General features: G+C 54.2%; 1 protein-coding gene across 1 annotated transcript; it reads right to left on the reverse strand.

Moving 5' to 3' along the window:
• Window positions 1-5,621: 5,621 nt before the first annotated feature.
• LOC127462967 (5'-3' exonuclease PLD3-like) lies at window positions 5,622-9,964 on the reverse strand. Its single transcript, XM_051771906.1, has 7 exons — window positions 9,745-9,964; window positions 9,109-9,170; window positions 8,173-8,409; window positions 7,334-7,534; window positions 6,941-7,246; window positions 6,348-6,447; window positions 5,622-5,812 (listed from the first exon to the last, which is right to left on the reverse strand). The coding sequence occupies exons 1-7, from the start codon at window positions 9,962-9,964 to the stop codon at window positions 5,622-5,624; spliced, it is 1,317 nt and encodes a 438-aa protein (XP_051627866.1).
• Between the last annotated feature and the right edge of the window lie 4,379 nt (window positions 9,965-14,343).

Consider the following 14,343-nt stretch of genomic DNA (forward strand, 5'->3'; position numbering starts at 1 on the left):
GGACTCATAGTGGGATCATACTGGGAGCAACTGGGACCATGCAGGGGCAAATGGCATCGTCCAGGCAGTGACTGAAAGTGCCTGGGGCCAGGCTGGACTCAGACTGGGAGTCCCTGAGAGGGAAAGGAACCATCCTGAGCGGGACTGGGAGCAACTGGGGCCACCGTGGGGACAACTGGGATCCAGTTGGGAGTGACTGGGAGTGACTGGGATCCTATTGGGAGTGACCAGGACCATACTGGAACCATCCTGGGAGTGATTGTCAGTGCCCAGGATCATACTGGGAGTGACTGGAACTACACAGAGGGGGAACTGGGAACCAGTGGGGCCATGCTGGAAGCCAACTGGGGACATACTTGGAGCAACTGGGATCATCCTGGAAGAAAGTGGGAGTGACTGGGAGTGCCAGAGTGCATTCTGGAGGCAACTGGCATAGACTGGGAGTGACTGGGATTGTACTGATAGGAACTGGAAGCATCCTGTGGCAAGTGGAAGTAACTGGGTATGACTGTGAGCATGCTGAGGGCAACTGGGATCTACTGGGAGAGTCTGCAACCATCCTGGGAGTGACTGGGACCATGTGGGGGGCAACTGGGATAGACTGGATGTACAAGGGAGCAACTGGGATTGGCTGGGACCATGCTGAGGGAAGACTGGGGTCACACTTGGATTGACTGGATCTGTGCTGGAGGCAACTGGGAGCATCTTGGACCATGCTGGGGACAATTGGGCCCACAGTGAGAGTGACTGGGGTCATACTGGGAATGACTGGGAGCATTCTGAGGGCAGTTGGGATCATGTTGGCACAACTGGGATATACTGGGAGCAAGTGAGATCACACTGGAGGTGACTGGGATCATAGTGGGAGCGACTGAGAGCACACTGGGAGTGACTGGGAGTACACTGGGAGTGACTGGGAGTGACTGTGAGCAACTGGAATCGTGCTGGAAGCTACTGGAAACGACCGGGAGTGAGTGGGACCACACTGGGGGCAACTGGGATATAGTGGGAGACACCAGGACTGACTGGGATTATACTGGGACTGACTGGGAGCAACTGGGACCTTGCAGGGGGTAACTTGGATCCTGCTAGGAGAGAATAGAATCAGACTGGGAGTGACTGGGATCATGCTGGGATCAGACTGGACGTGACTAAAAGTGACTGAGATCACCCTGGGGGTGACTGGACCCATCCTGGGGGTGACTGGGCCCATCCTGGGGGTGACTGGGCCCATCCTGGGGGTGACTGGGAGCCCCTGGGTCCGTGCTGGGAGCCCCTGGGCCCCCCTGGCTGGAACTGCTTTCCCTCCTGCGGGTTCTTGGCAAAGGCCCCAAAGCACAAACTCTGCTCCGAGCCCTCGGTGCGTTTCCTCCCTTTGGGCAGCAGCAGCTCCTGAGCCCTGAACAGGCTCCTGTCCCCTGCAAACACTTCCCCTGCCTTTGACCTGGGAGCTCTCAGGGACTCACACATTTACTGAATGTTTAAACTCGGCTTTTTCTCTTATTTTTCTTATTTTTTTGTCTTTCTTTCCTCTTTATCCTTTCTAAACTTCCCCCTCCCCTCTCTTTCCCTCCCCTCTCTGTTCCCCTCCCCTCCCTCTGTCCTTTGTGCTGCCAGCATGATCCCAGTTGCTCCCAGTATGATCCCGGTCACTGACAGTCACTCCCCTGATGGTTCCAGTATAGTCCTGGTCACTCCCACTATCATTCCAGTCACTTCCAGTCACTCCCAGTAGGATTCCAGTTGCCCCCAAGGTGGTCCCAGTTCCTCCCAATCCCCCCCAGGATGGTTCCTTTCCCTCTCAGGGACTCCCAGTCTGAGTCCAGTCTGGCCCCAGGCACTTTCAGTCACTGCCTGGATGATGCCATTTGCCCCCTGCATGGTCCCAGTTGCTCCCAGTATGATCCCACTATGAGTCCAGTCACCCCCAGTATGATCCCAGTAACTTCCAGACACTTCCAGTATGAATCCAGTTTGATCCCAGTCATCCCCAGTATGGTTGCAGTACCTCTCACATACTCCCACTATTATTAAAGTCACTCCCAGTATGGTCCCAGTATGAGCCCAGCTGGGGCCCAGCTGCTCCCACTCTGATCCCAGTTGCCCCCAGTGTGGTTGCTTCAGGATGGATCAGGAATGGGGACCCCTCTGTGCTCCCCCTTGTGTCACCCTGTTCTGGGGGAGCTTTGGAGGGACATCTGCACCCCAACACGGCATCCAACGCATCCCAAAGTGTGCTGGGACCCCCTTGAACCTGGGAATTGAGGGGAACCATGGAAAAAGTCTTGTCAGAGAGAAAATTGGGTGACCCAAGTCGTAGATGCTTTTAGGAAAGAGGTCTGAACATTTCTTGACTAATGGAGGGGGGTGACTTTTTTATTCTTGACCTTTCCAGTTCTCCATTTGGGGGCAGGATGTCCTCTGGGCCAGTGTTTTGTTCCCTTTGCAGTGAGTGCAGCCTCAGAGGGCTGAGCCCTCTCTGGCTGGGCTTGGCCTCTCCTGGAGAGACTCAGGCCTGGCTGGGCTGCCCCAGGCAGACGCTGCAGGAAGAAGAGCTCAGGCCGCCTGGGTCTGGTGTCCCTGGGGCTCAGCCTGTGCCCCATTGCTGGGCAGGGGCTGAGCCCCACCTCTGCCTCGGGGCCTTGACCAAAGGGCTGCCAAGGAAGAGGCCCAGGAGCCTTGGGGCCTGCCCAGCTTTCCTCCTCCCTGGGGGCTCTCAGTCCTCCCCTGACACCGTGTGGGCCCAAGGCCTTGCTGGCTTCGGGCTCACGGCCCGCCGGCACCATCCCAGCGGCCTGACCCCCCTCCTTCCCCTCTCTCCAGCCTCTCCTGCCTTTTCTGCCAAGGGGCCAGCCAAGGCAAACCCCAGTTCTCAGCAATGGCACCTGTGGCACGGCTGCAAGGCTCCAGTGGGCCAGGCAAGAGCAGGAGCACCGAGAGCCTGAGGAGCCAGGAGATGCCCTGGCTGGGCATGGTGCTGCTGCGGGACGAGCTGACACCTCTGCACAGTCTCTGCCCGTCCCTGCCAGCCGACTTCTGCCCAGGCTCTGGGCACGGGGACGCAGCACTGACACTTTTCAGCCCCCACGCTGTTCCACAGAGACTGTGATGTCACAAGGCCCTTGCCTGGCAGCCAGGAGATGGGCAAGGCAAGGCAAGGACGGAGCCTCTGAGCCACCAGCATGCTGTCCCCAAAGGCTGGGGTGGCACAGAAGCCCAGAGTCCCTGAGCTTGGCAGAGACTTGTGAGATCAACCGGCGTCCAGCCTACGCCCCATCCCCAGCACGTCAAGCAGAGCACAGCACTCAGTGCCATGGCCAGTCTTTGCTTAAACACCTCCAGGGACGCTGACTCCACCACCTCCCTGGGCAGCCCATTTCAAGACCTAATCCCTCTTTCTCTCCAAAAAGTCCTGCTCCTGTCCCTGACAAACAGCCCCTGACAGGCAGGTCCTCGTGTCCTCTTGTCCTATCGCCTGTTGCCTCGGAGAAGGGGCTGACCCCCACCTGGCTCCAGCCTCCTGTCAGGGAGTTGTGGACAGGGAGAAGGTCAGCCCCGAGCCTCCTCTTCTCCAGGTTGGAGAAGCCCAGCTCCCTCAGCTGCTCCTCACAGGCCAGGCACTGCAGACCCTTGCCCAGCTCCATTGCCCTGCTCTCCACCCACTGCAGCCCCTCAAGGTTCTCCCTGAATTGAGGGGCCCAAAGCTGGACACAGCACTCCAGGGGTGGCCTCACCAGTGCCCAGTCCAGCAGAAGAATCCCTGCCCTGCTCCTGCTGCCACACTCTTTCTGATCCAGGCCAGCCTGCCCTTGGCCTTCTTGCCCACCCGGGCACCCGCTGGCTCAGGTTCAGCCTCTGTCCACCAGCACCCCCAGGGCCTCTCCCACGGGGACCCTTTGCAGCTCCTCTGCCCCCGGCCTGGAGCTGCAGGGGGTTATTGTGGCCAGAGGCCCCAAAGGCACCAAAGGCACTCTTGAACCTCATGCCCACGGGCTCGGCCCAGAGGTCCAGCCTGTCCAGGTCCCTCTGCACAGCCTTCCTACCCTCCAGCACATCCACACTGCAAGCCAACTTGGGGTCCTCTGCCAATTTGCTCCTGGAAGACTCAATGCCCTCCTGCAGATCCCCACGAAAAATAGGCAACAGGACTGGGCCTGTTACCCAACAAGTTCTAGTGCTTGACAAAGGAACCCACCCAGCAGTGGGGAGAAACTGCTGGCAGGAGATTGAATGGGGGCAAGAGACAATGGATGATGGACAAGTTCTGGGCCATGGCCATTTGTTAGAAAAACAAAGGAAAAGTTTAAGGCCCGGAATACTTTACTGGTCAGAGACCTGGCAGAGAAATCTATTTTTGAGACCTGGACACCAAGAAGGCAGAATTTCTAAACCACAAAGACCCTTAGAGAAACCAGAGATGAAGACAAAACTAACACAGACAATTACTGAGGCTCTCCCTATCCAGGGAAAAGACAAGAAAAGGACAAAAACTGTGGACTAAGCATCATGCAAAGTGAGAAATCAAGAGTCAATAGAAGAGAGAAGAAGAATTCCTGCAGAGAACTGGTAAGCAAATGGACACGAATTCTTTTGTCTGCTAAAATGTAAAAAGAGTAAAAGTTTAAGAACTGATGTACAGATGTTAGAGAGCAATTCCTGTGTCCCTTCAGTGCTGAATGAAGTAGGGTCACCTCTGGAACCCAACCAACTGCTCAGAGATTTTATTCCCCGGCTTTCGCTGACGGTTTCTGGGGACCCAGATGAGACAAAGCAGCGCCGACAGGGCAGAGCAGAGGAATCGTTGGCCCTGCAGCGTGTACCAAAGGAGTTTTGGGGAGATCTTCCAATTCCCTGGTCTGGGGAGTTCACCACGCCTTCTTTTCTGGGAAAAAGAACAGGCCATGAATTTTGGGTACTTGATTTTAAGGCCTTTTGCCTGCACATAAGGCACAGCAATGGGAAGGGTGCAGCGTGAGGCTGAGAGGTTTCTGTCCTGGTTTGTGGGCTTGGGTGAGATTGGGCCAGAATTACAGGACACCTGTAAAATCTGGGCTTTGGGAAAGGTTGGGGAGGGTTGGGAAAGGTGTTCAAAGGGTGGTTTTGCCTGAGGTGTTAAACATGGGAGTGGGTCTGTCTTCCTGATTCCCAAGAGAAGAGATCCCAGAAAGCTCCCCTGCAGGTTGTGTTTTAAGGAACAGGAGAAGAGACTGAGGGTAAGGGGTTTCTTTCCTGGAGGGAAGGGCCATTCAGGTGTAGAATGTCTCATTCTGGGTTGTAAATTCTGCACCATGCTTGAAATTGTTCCCACTCAGCTTTATGTTCTCCAACATCTCCCCCTTCTTTGTTTTCTGAAACGCGGGCGATGTTTGCCTCAATGGAGCTCAGCAGCAACTTGCGCAAACATAGAATCAGACATGGTAAAGTAGTACACACAGAAACTAAACCAAAAAGGGGGTTTATTATTTATTATTATTATATTTTGGGGGGGTCTGGGCCGAGCTTTGAGTCTCCAGTGATGACATGGGCACCACAGAATACACAAAATCCCATTTTTCCCGGTTTTCCCCCCAAATTCTCAGGGAGCAGCCGCTCCAGCCCCCCTTGGGGGAGGACCCTGGGGGTCACTCTGTGCCGCAGTGGCTCCCCCAGCGCTGGGGGTCTCTGATGTCGACACTGTACTGGGACTCCCAGTCCCGCTGGAAAAGGGCACGGAGCTTCTCCCGGAACGTTCCAGAGCCACCTCCAGGCTGGGCCACGACCAATCCCAAGCCCCCCGTGCGCTCAAAGTAATCCCCCGACCAGTTGGATGTGCCTGGGGGGCACCGGGGGGGGTCAGGGAAGGGGTTCGAGGGGTCTAGGGAGAGGTTTGGGGATCTAGAAATGGGTCTGGGGGACTCAGGGAGGGGTTTGGGGGGTCCAGGGATGGGGTTGGAGGGGCTGGGATAGGTTTTAGGGGACTTGGGATGGGTTTAAAGGGGTCCAGGGAGGGGTTTGGGGGGTCCAGGGAGTGGTTGGGGGGGGGGCCTAAAAGGGGTTTCAGGGTACTGGAATGAGGCGAGAGGGGTCAGGGAGGGGTTTAAGGGGTCCGGGGAGGGGTTTGAGGGGTCCAGGGACAGGGTTGGAGGGGCTGGGATGGGTTTTAGGGGACTAGGGATGGGTTTTAGGGGTCCTGGGAGGGGTTTGGGGGGTCCAGGTTTGCGGAGACCAAGGAAGGGTTTTAGGGGTATCATCAGGGGTGAGTTTTGTGATTGTAGGGAGGGAAACAGGGAGGGAACCCTCCAAACTCTCCTCCCAGAGCCCCCCAGAAAGCCCTGAGACCCCCAGACCCCCCCGAGCCCCTCACTGACCCACGTAGGCCACCTTGTCTGTCACCATGTACTTGTTGTGGTTCACGCGGGTGAAGGGGATCCGGGACTGACGGGGGTCCTCGGGCACCAGGAACAGCCTCTGGGGGGCACAGGAGACCATCACCCCCCACCAAGGGGCCATCACCCCCCCCAGGGGTCTGCCACACCCCCCAGGGCACTATCACCCCTCGAGGCCACTTGTTACCCCCTCAATGGCACTGTCACCCCCACCAGAGCCACTTGTCACCCCACAAGGACACTGTCACCACCTCAACATCACCATCACCCCTCCAATGGCATTGTCACCCCCCCAATTATACCGTCACCCCCTCACTGTCACTGTCACCCCTGCAATGGCACCATCACCCCCCAAGGCCACTGTCACCCCCCCAATGACACCGTCACCCCCCCACTGTCACTGTCAGCCCCCCAATGGCACTGTCGCCCCCCAAGGCCACTCATCACCCCCCTGTCACTGTCACCACCATCACCCCTCAGAGGCCACTCGTCACCCCCCCAACGTCACCGTCACCCCCCAAGGCCAGTCATCCCCCCACCTTGGTCACCGTGTCCCCCCTCCCGTTGTCACCCACCACCTGCACGTCGAAGCCGGTGCCGCCGTTGGCGAGGGCGGCGAGGGAGTGCAGGAAGGGGAACATTTGGTGGTTGCTGTGCTCCCAGCACCCCACCAGCAGCCGCACAGCCACGCCCCTCTCCACCATGGCACGGCGCAGCTGTTCGTCGATAGGTGGCCAGAAGCGCTCGGGCCGTGAGAACTCGGTGCCGGGCAGGTAAGTCATCACCGCCACATCCACGAAGGCAGCGGCGCCGTTGATGACGTCCAGCAGTGCGTCCAGGTCGGCAGTGCGGCCCTCAGCACACAGCGGGGGAGGGGAGCTCTGCCGGGGGCGCCCAGGATGGGGGGATGACCCAACGTGACCCAACAGGACCCAACGTGACCCCCCCCCAGCAGGTGGGGTGTGTACGGAGAAGTAGACAGCGGTGTCGGTGCCACTGAGTGTCAGCACCAGCGGCATCTTCAGGTTGAAGGAGGTGGAGAAATTCTCTGGCCACGGGGATGGGATGGAGGCCCCCAGCACGCCCAGGGCCCAGTAGGCCTCAAAGATCTTGGCCAAGTCCTGGGCCAGGCATGTGCAGTTGTAGACAGCGGCACTGACCTCCTTTACCTGTGGTGGGTTTGGGGTCACTCCGTTGGGTTTGGGGCAACCCCGTTGGGTTTGGGGTCACCCCATTGGGTTTGGGGCAATCCCATTGGATTTGGGGTCACCTCGTTGAGTTTGGGGCAACCCTGTTGGGTTTGGGGCCAAGCTGTTGGGTTTGGGGTCACCCCGTTGGGTTTGGGGTCACCCTGTTGGGTTCAGCACCCTCTGTTGGGTTCCCCACCCCGTCCAACCCCACCCCCCTGGGTGAGGGACCTCCAGTCCATAGGGATGGTGGTTGCCATTGAATTATTGCACCACGGCGAAGAGGTCCCGCGGTAAAGCGGTTTGTTTGCAGTAATGCTGTGGGGCGTAAACAGAATGGGTTGAGTATACCGGTGAAAAATAACACAGGCAGTGGCGGGGAGCGAACCTAACAAATCAATCTCTTGAAAAGGAATGTCAATAAAATTAAGTGCTGCAATGGTTTGGGCAAGATTTGGAGAATTAAGTGGGATGGCTCCTTTGTTGCGGGTTTGGGATACAAAGGAGTTCCACTCCACAGGGGTGATGGGAATCCCCACGAGGCATGTGCGAAATGGACTCCCCGCACTAGCCAAGGCCAGGCACAAGGTGTCCGTGCCTGTAGCCTTGGCCAGCGTTACCCACAAGTTTTCTCCGGGCTGACTCATCCACTCCCGCAGAGGTATCATGCCACAGAGAGGGATGAGTCCGAGGATGACGACGCCGAAGAGCGAAGTTGACACATCGTGGTTCCTGCACAGTTCACTCGTGACCCACTTTGGCCCGTCCGGACCTGAAATACAGGCGTAGCCCTTCCCCCAGGTGATCAAGGGGAAAGGGCCCGTCCATGTTTCGGTTAGTGGGTCCCGGTACATGATCTTAGCTTTTAGAGAGGTTACAGTAGTGGAGCTTGATCCAAAATGGCGATCTGCTGGACTTCTGTTTGCGTGAGTGTCTGATTCCTCCAGCAGATTCAAAAAATTTAAAACATACATAATTTTATCTAATTTCTCTTGGGGGGACAGGCCAATACTCCCCCTTTTTTGTTTTTTTTAATAAATTTTTGATGTTTTGGTGGGCACGCTCCACTATACCCTGCCCTGTGGGATTGTGAAGGATCCCGGTGGTATGGTGTACTCCCCACTGTTCAAAAAACCGTTTCGTGTCCACAGACACGTAGGAGGGCCCGTTGTCTGTTTTTATTTGCTTTGGGACACTCATCCTCGCGAATGCACACAGAAAGTGTCTTTTTACATCACGGCTCTTCTTACCAAAATGCGCGGTGGCCACAATCATTTTTGAGAAGGTGTCAACGGACACATGCACATATTTTAGTCTGCCAAATTCAGAGATGTGCGTGACATCTGATTGCCAGATTTCTAACGCTGAAAGACCTCTCGGATTGGTTCCTTCCGGGACGACTGGCGTGATAATCTGACAATCAGGGCACGTTTTCAAAATTTCCTTTGCTTGCGATAATTTGAGGCCAAATTGTTTCTGTAGTGACCGTGCATTTTGGTGGAAGAACTCGTGAGAAATCTGAGCTTGTTGGTGTAAATTGGGAGTAACCACCATACCTGCCAGATGGTCGGCAAGCTGGTTTCCCTCCGCCACAGGACCTGGTAGAGCGGTGTGTGACCTGGTATGGACAATAAAAAAGCCGTATTGTCTATTCTGAATTAAAAATAGCAGTTTAGTCAGCAATTCAAATAAACTCCGATTGGACACATCTTTTAGATATGAATTTTCAATACGTTTGACCACACCAACAACATAGGCCGAATCTGAAACTGCGTTAATTGGCTCACCACAAAAAATTTGGAAAGCTCGCACAACTGCCGAAAGTTCCACAATTTGGGGAGAACCTTGTACTTTATGTATATCGTGTAGCCAATTGTCTTTTTCTCACCAAATTACAACCGCATTGCCAGTTCTCCCAGAGCCATCAGTGAATATGGTTTTAGCATCTTTTATGGGTAAATCTGATTGAACAATTTTTAGTTTCAGTGGAATTTTGATTAATCTCTGAATAAATGGGCACGCCGGGAGGTGTAGCTGAATTTCTCCCGGTTAGTCTCCGATGGCGATTTGAAAACCGATGGAAGTTTGCAACAGTTGTTCTAGGTGTTCAGAAGTCAGTGGGAGGTAGATAAAATCCAGTTCCTCACCGCTGAGTTCTAAACACCTAGTGGGACCTTTGAATATTATCTTACCAATCATTTCTGAGACGGTGGTGATCGTCTTGCCGAATTGGTGCGGGAGGAATATCCACTCCCACAAACAGAAGTCCTTTTTGTCGCCGGTAAACTGGCCTAGAAGGCCGAAAGGCTGTCTCTCTTCCCTTATGATTCCCAAGGAGGATGGCAGTCCCTCCATCCTCCTACACGATTGTCTTTCGGACACTTTCTTTTCACCAGTGGATAGGGCCTTCATTGCGTCTGATGTTAAGTGACGAGGGGAGGACAGGTCAGCATCTCCTCGGAGCAGCTCGAACAGTGGGTGCAGATCATCGGTTGTGATCCCCAGCACAGGTCTGATCCAATTGATCGCTCCCAGTAGTTTTTGGAGGCCGTTTAATGTCTGGACTCGCTTGTCAATTTCGATTGCCTGAGGCCTGAGGGCTTTTTCTGTAATTTTGAGTCCAAGATACCTCCAGGGTGCTTCCCTTTGAACCTTTTCAGGGGATATTTCCAATCCTTTATCTTTTAGAGCCGAAATAGTTGAATTTAACGTTTTATTCACAGCCAATTGAGATTTGGCACAAATCAACACATCATCCATATAATGGAAGATGATCGATTGTGGGTATTTCTGCCGAATTGGACGCAACACTTCTGCCACGTACATCTGACAGAGCGTTGGGGAATTTTTCATCCCCTGGGGAAGCACCTTCCACTGGAACCTGCGGTGAGGTTCACAGGCGTTGATGGCAGGGACAGAAAATGCAAATTGGACCGAATCAGCCGAATTTAAGTATATTTGGAAGAAGCAGTCCTTTATGTCAATGACCACTAGGGGCCATTCAGCAGGGAGCATAGATGGTGACGGCATTCCCTGCTGGAGGGCTCCCATTGGTTCCAGGACCTCATTAACTTTGCGCAGGTCCTGGAGAAATCTCCAGGAACCTGAGGACTTTTGAATGACAAACACTGGAGTGTTCCAGGGACTGGTGGAAGACTCCAGGTGTCCTTTGGCCAATTCCTGATTCACTAAATCATTTAAAATCTGCAGCTTTTTTCTTGGTAGGGGCCACTGATCAACCCAAACTGGCACATCAGTTTTCCAGCTCAGTTTGGGGAACTGCATCACTTCAGTGATCCCACCTAAAAATTTTCTTCAGGAGACAGGGTTCTCAAAGAGAGCTCCCACTGCTCCACAGCGTCCCGTCCCCAAAGTGTGATTGGTATGTTCAAGATATATGGTTGGAGGGATGTTGGTCTGCCCTCCGACCCCTAAACAGTAAGTACCTCCTTGCTTCTGACTGGGTATTGTGTTCCCCCCACGCCGCTAACTTGCACGTATGCCGTCTGCGCGGGCCACCCATGCGGCCAGTCCTTGGAGGCGACGATGGTAACGTCTGCTCCCATGTCCAAGAGTCCTTCTACTTTGACTCGCTGTGGATGTCTGGGCTGTGAATAATAGATTTGACATGTTAATAGAGGGCGAGAGGATTCGACAGTTGTTGACCATAGGACTTCCTTCTCGTCCTTCCTCCTCTGCTCCTCGTCGAAAGACAGCACACGCAGCAAGTCATCCATAGATATCATCTTGGCCACGGGAAAACGGTCCTCCAGCTGCACAGGGGGAGTATGAACATATAAACAGACAGCAATGTTAGTATCTGTAAGCCCAGTCAGAAGGGGAGGCACTACCATAGTGCCTTTATCCACTGCTGAAAAGTGTGAGGTAATCAAATAAGTGGCATCAGGGTCGACCGTTGTTGATGGTTGAACCCTGGCGAGTTGCTCATATGAGCTAAGGTGAAGGGAGGGGTGAACAACCGACAAGATGACCCAGGGGAGTGGAGAACACTGGTTCGCCACCGGGACCGGGTCAGGGAGCGGCCGCCGAACTACGGGGTAGCTGGGCGTGATGGTTGGCGCAGAATCGAGCGCACGTGGGGGGCAACTTCTGTCATCGCGCTCCCCCGAGCGCTCAGCTCCCCGTTTCCAGCCGGCCCGCACTCACATGACTGAAGGTCCGGTAGTGATGAAAAGGTTACTCGCTTTCGTAACCTGGGTGATCGGCGCGGAGGGAGAGGCTCACCGTTGATGTTCGTGAGCGATCGGCAGCTGGAGGTCCAGTGCCGTCCCTTCCCGCACCTACGACACAAGGTTTTGGGTAAGTCGGGTGTGGATTGAGACAATTGGGGACAATGTTTTTTAAAGTGTCCCTTCTCCCCGCACTCAAAGCAATGGTTAGGACCAGAAAATGCGGCAGCCAAAAGACGTGCTTTATGGGAGTTCGATCCTATATTTTTGCAGGCTTCTATCATCTCTAGTAGAGTGGGATCTTTCAAAAGCTTAAGTGCTTTCTGGCAGTCCTCGTTAGCCTTTTCGATGACCAATTTATTAAATAGAATTTCTTGGCATTCTTTTTGAGGAACTTGCCGGGACAAGTCAGGGGACATTCCTGACACCCTCACCCAACACCTCATCCCTGTAATTTAAACTAAGAAGGGAGGAATAACATCTGGAAGTGTTGAGAAACCTGATTAACATCATGGGACTCACACTCTCTACCTCCCAGAAATTCGTTTACCGCCGCCTCAAAGACTTTGTAACAGAGCACGGTCACCCGCTTGATAAGAAATCAGCGAAAGCTCTCGCCAGATGGCTTGACCGCAATGGTCACCAAGTTAGCGATAATACGTCATTTGTTAAGTGGCAAGCCATCGGGTTCCAGCTATGGCGGGAGAGCGGTAAGGGTGACCAGCTCGCTAAGGAGGCGCTTATAGCCTGGAGGGTTCTTCTGATGGTGCTTCAGTACCAGATGATGAGCAAGAACATCAGCAGTAACATCCAAGGTGCTGAATCCTCTCAATTGGTAGAAGAAAATAAACCAAGTGCAGAGAAGGACATAGAAAACACGGACAAGGACACTAAGAGTACTGGCACTGACACCTACCACTCAGACAAGGGCACTGCAAGTTTCCATCAAAATGGAGGGAGGGAAAAGAAGGACATCAGCTGTACTACACAAGATGGTGGGTGGGAGACGGACAGCGAGTCCCAAGATGGCGGGAGGGTGCGAAGAAGAGGATCGCGGTGATTTTGAAATGGCGTGAGGAGGCGGGGCCCCGGGTTTCACGGGAAAAATCGACGCGGGAAAAACAGAGGCGGGCTCTTGTAATTCCACCCACAGCGCCGCCTCCGCGCGCGGAGCCCCTCCCCAGACTCACCTTCTTCTACACCCACCTCCGCCACTCCAGTCTCCTCCCCAGAGCCATCTCCCTCCCAGAAACCACGGGGTGCAGTGGGCGGGGCAAGGGCAAAGGCCCTTAGAGAAACCAGAGATGAAGACAAAACTAACACAGACAGTTACTGAGGTTCTCCCTATCTAGGGAAAAGACAAGAAAAGGACAAAAACTGTGGACTAAGCATCATGCAAAGTGAGAAATCAAGAGCCAATAGAAGAGAGAAGAAGAATTCCTGCAGAGAACTGGTAAGCCCAGGGACAGGAATATCTTTGTCTGCTAAAATGTAGAAATAGTTAAAAGTTTTGAGAACTGATGTACAGGTGTTAGAGAGCAATTCCTGTGTCCCTTCAGCGCTGAATGAAGTAGGGTCACCTCTGGAACCCAACCAACTGCTCAGAGATTTTATTCCCCGGCTTTCGCTGACGGTTTCTGGGGACCCAGATGAGACAAAGCAGCGCCGACAGGGCAGAGCAGAGGAATCGTTGGCCCTGCAGCGTGTACCAAAGGAGCTTTGGGGAGATCTTCCAGTTCCCTGGTCTGGAGAGTTCACCACGCCTTCTTTTCTGGGAAAAAGAACAGGCCATGAATTTTGGGTACTTGATTTTAAGGCCTTTTGCCTGCACATAAGGCACAGCAATGGGAAGGGTGCAGCGTGAGGCTGAGAGGTTTCTGTCATGGTTTGTGGGCTTGGGTGAGATTGGGCCATAATTACAGGACGCCTGTAAAATCTGGGCTTTGGGAAAGGTTGGGGAAGGTTGGGAAAGGTGTTCAAAGGGTGGTTTTGCCTGAGGTGTTAAACATGGGAGTGGGCCTGTCTTCCCAATTCCCAAGAGAAGAGACCCCAGAAAGCTCCCCTGCAGGTTGTGTTTTAAGGAACAGGAGAAGAGACCGAGGGTAAGGGGTTTCTTTCCTGGAGGGAAGGGCTGTCGTTCACTTGCAGGAGCCCTGCGCTGAAATTGCCAGTCTGACTGCCCAAACTGAACACAGCTGAAGATTCCTGCCAGACAAAAAGGGACAGGACAGAAAGCTCTTGCTGCCCATGGAGTGCCCAGGGTGTCCCCCCAACTGCATGTGAAACCCGAAGGTTCCAGGCTTTCTTTCCTGGGGGAAAGGCCGTGACATCCCAAAGAGTCCCGTGGCAGACAGGTGGGGCTGCACTGTGGTGGTGTGAGGTGTTGGTTCTTTGGTTTCCAGGGGCTATTCCAGAATGGAGAGGACAGGTTGTGACACCACAAAGGGGCCCATGGCACAAAGGTGGGGCTTCACTTTGGGGTTGTAGGGCGTTGGTTCTTTGGTTGCCAGGGCCCATTCTGGAATGGAGAGGACAGGCTGTGACAAGAAGTGCCTGTCAGAACTGCAAAGACGGACGCACAAGAATCTTATGTGGGCATAT

The sequence above is a fragment of the Manacus candei genome, unplaced genomic scaffold (assembly GCF_025592945.1).
Source record: "Manacus candei isolate 608988 ecotype Guabito, Panama unplaced genomic scaffold, ASM2559294v1 h1tg000147l, whole genome shotgun sequence".
In the NCBI taxonomy this organism is placed as follows: Eukaryota; Metazoa; Chordata; class Aves; order Passeriformes; family Pipridae; genus Manacus; species Manacus candei.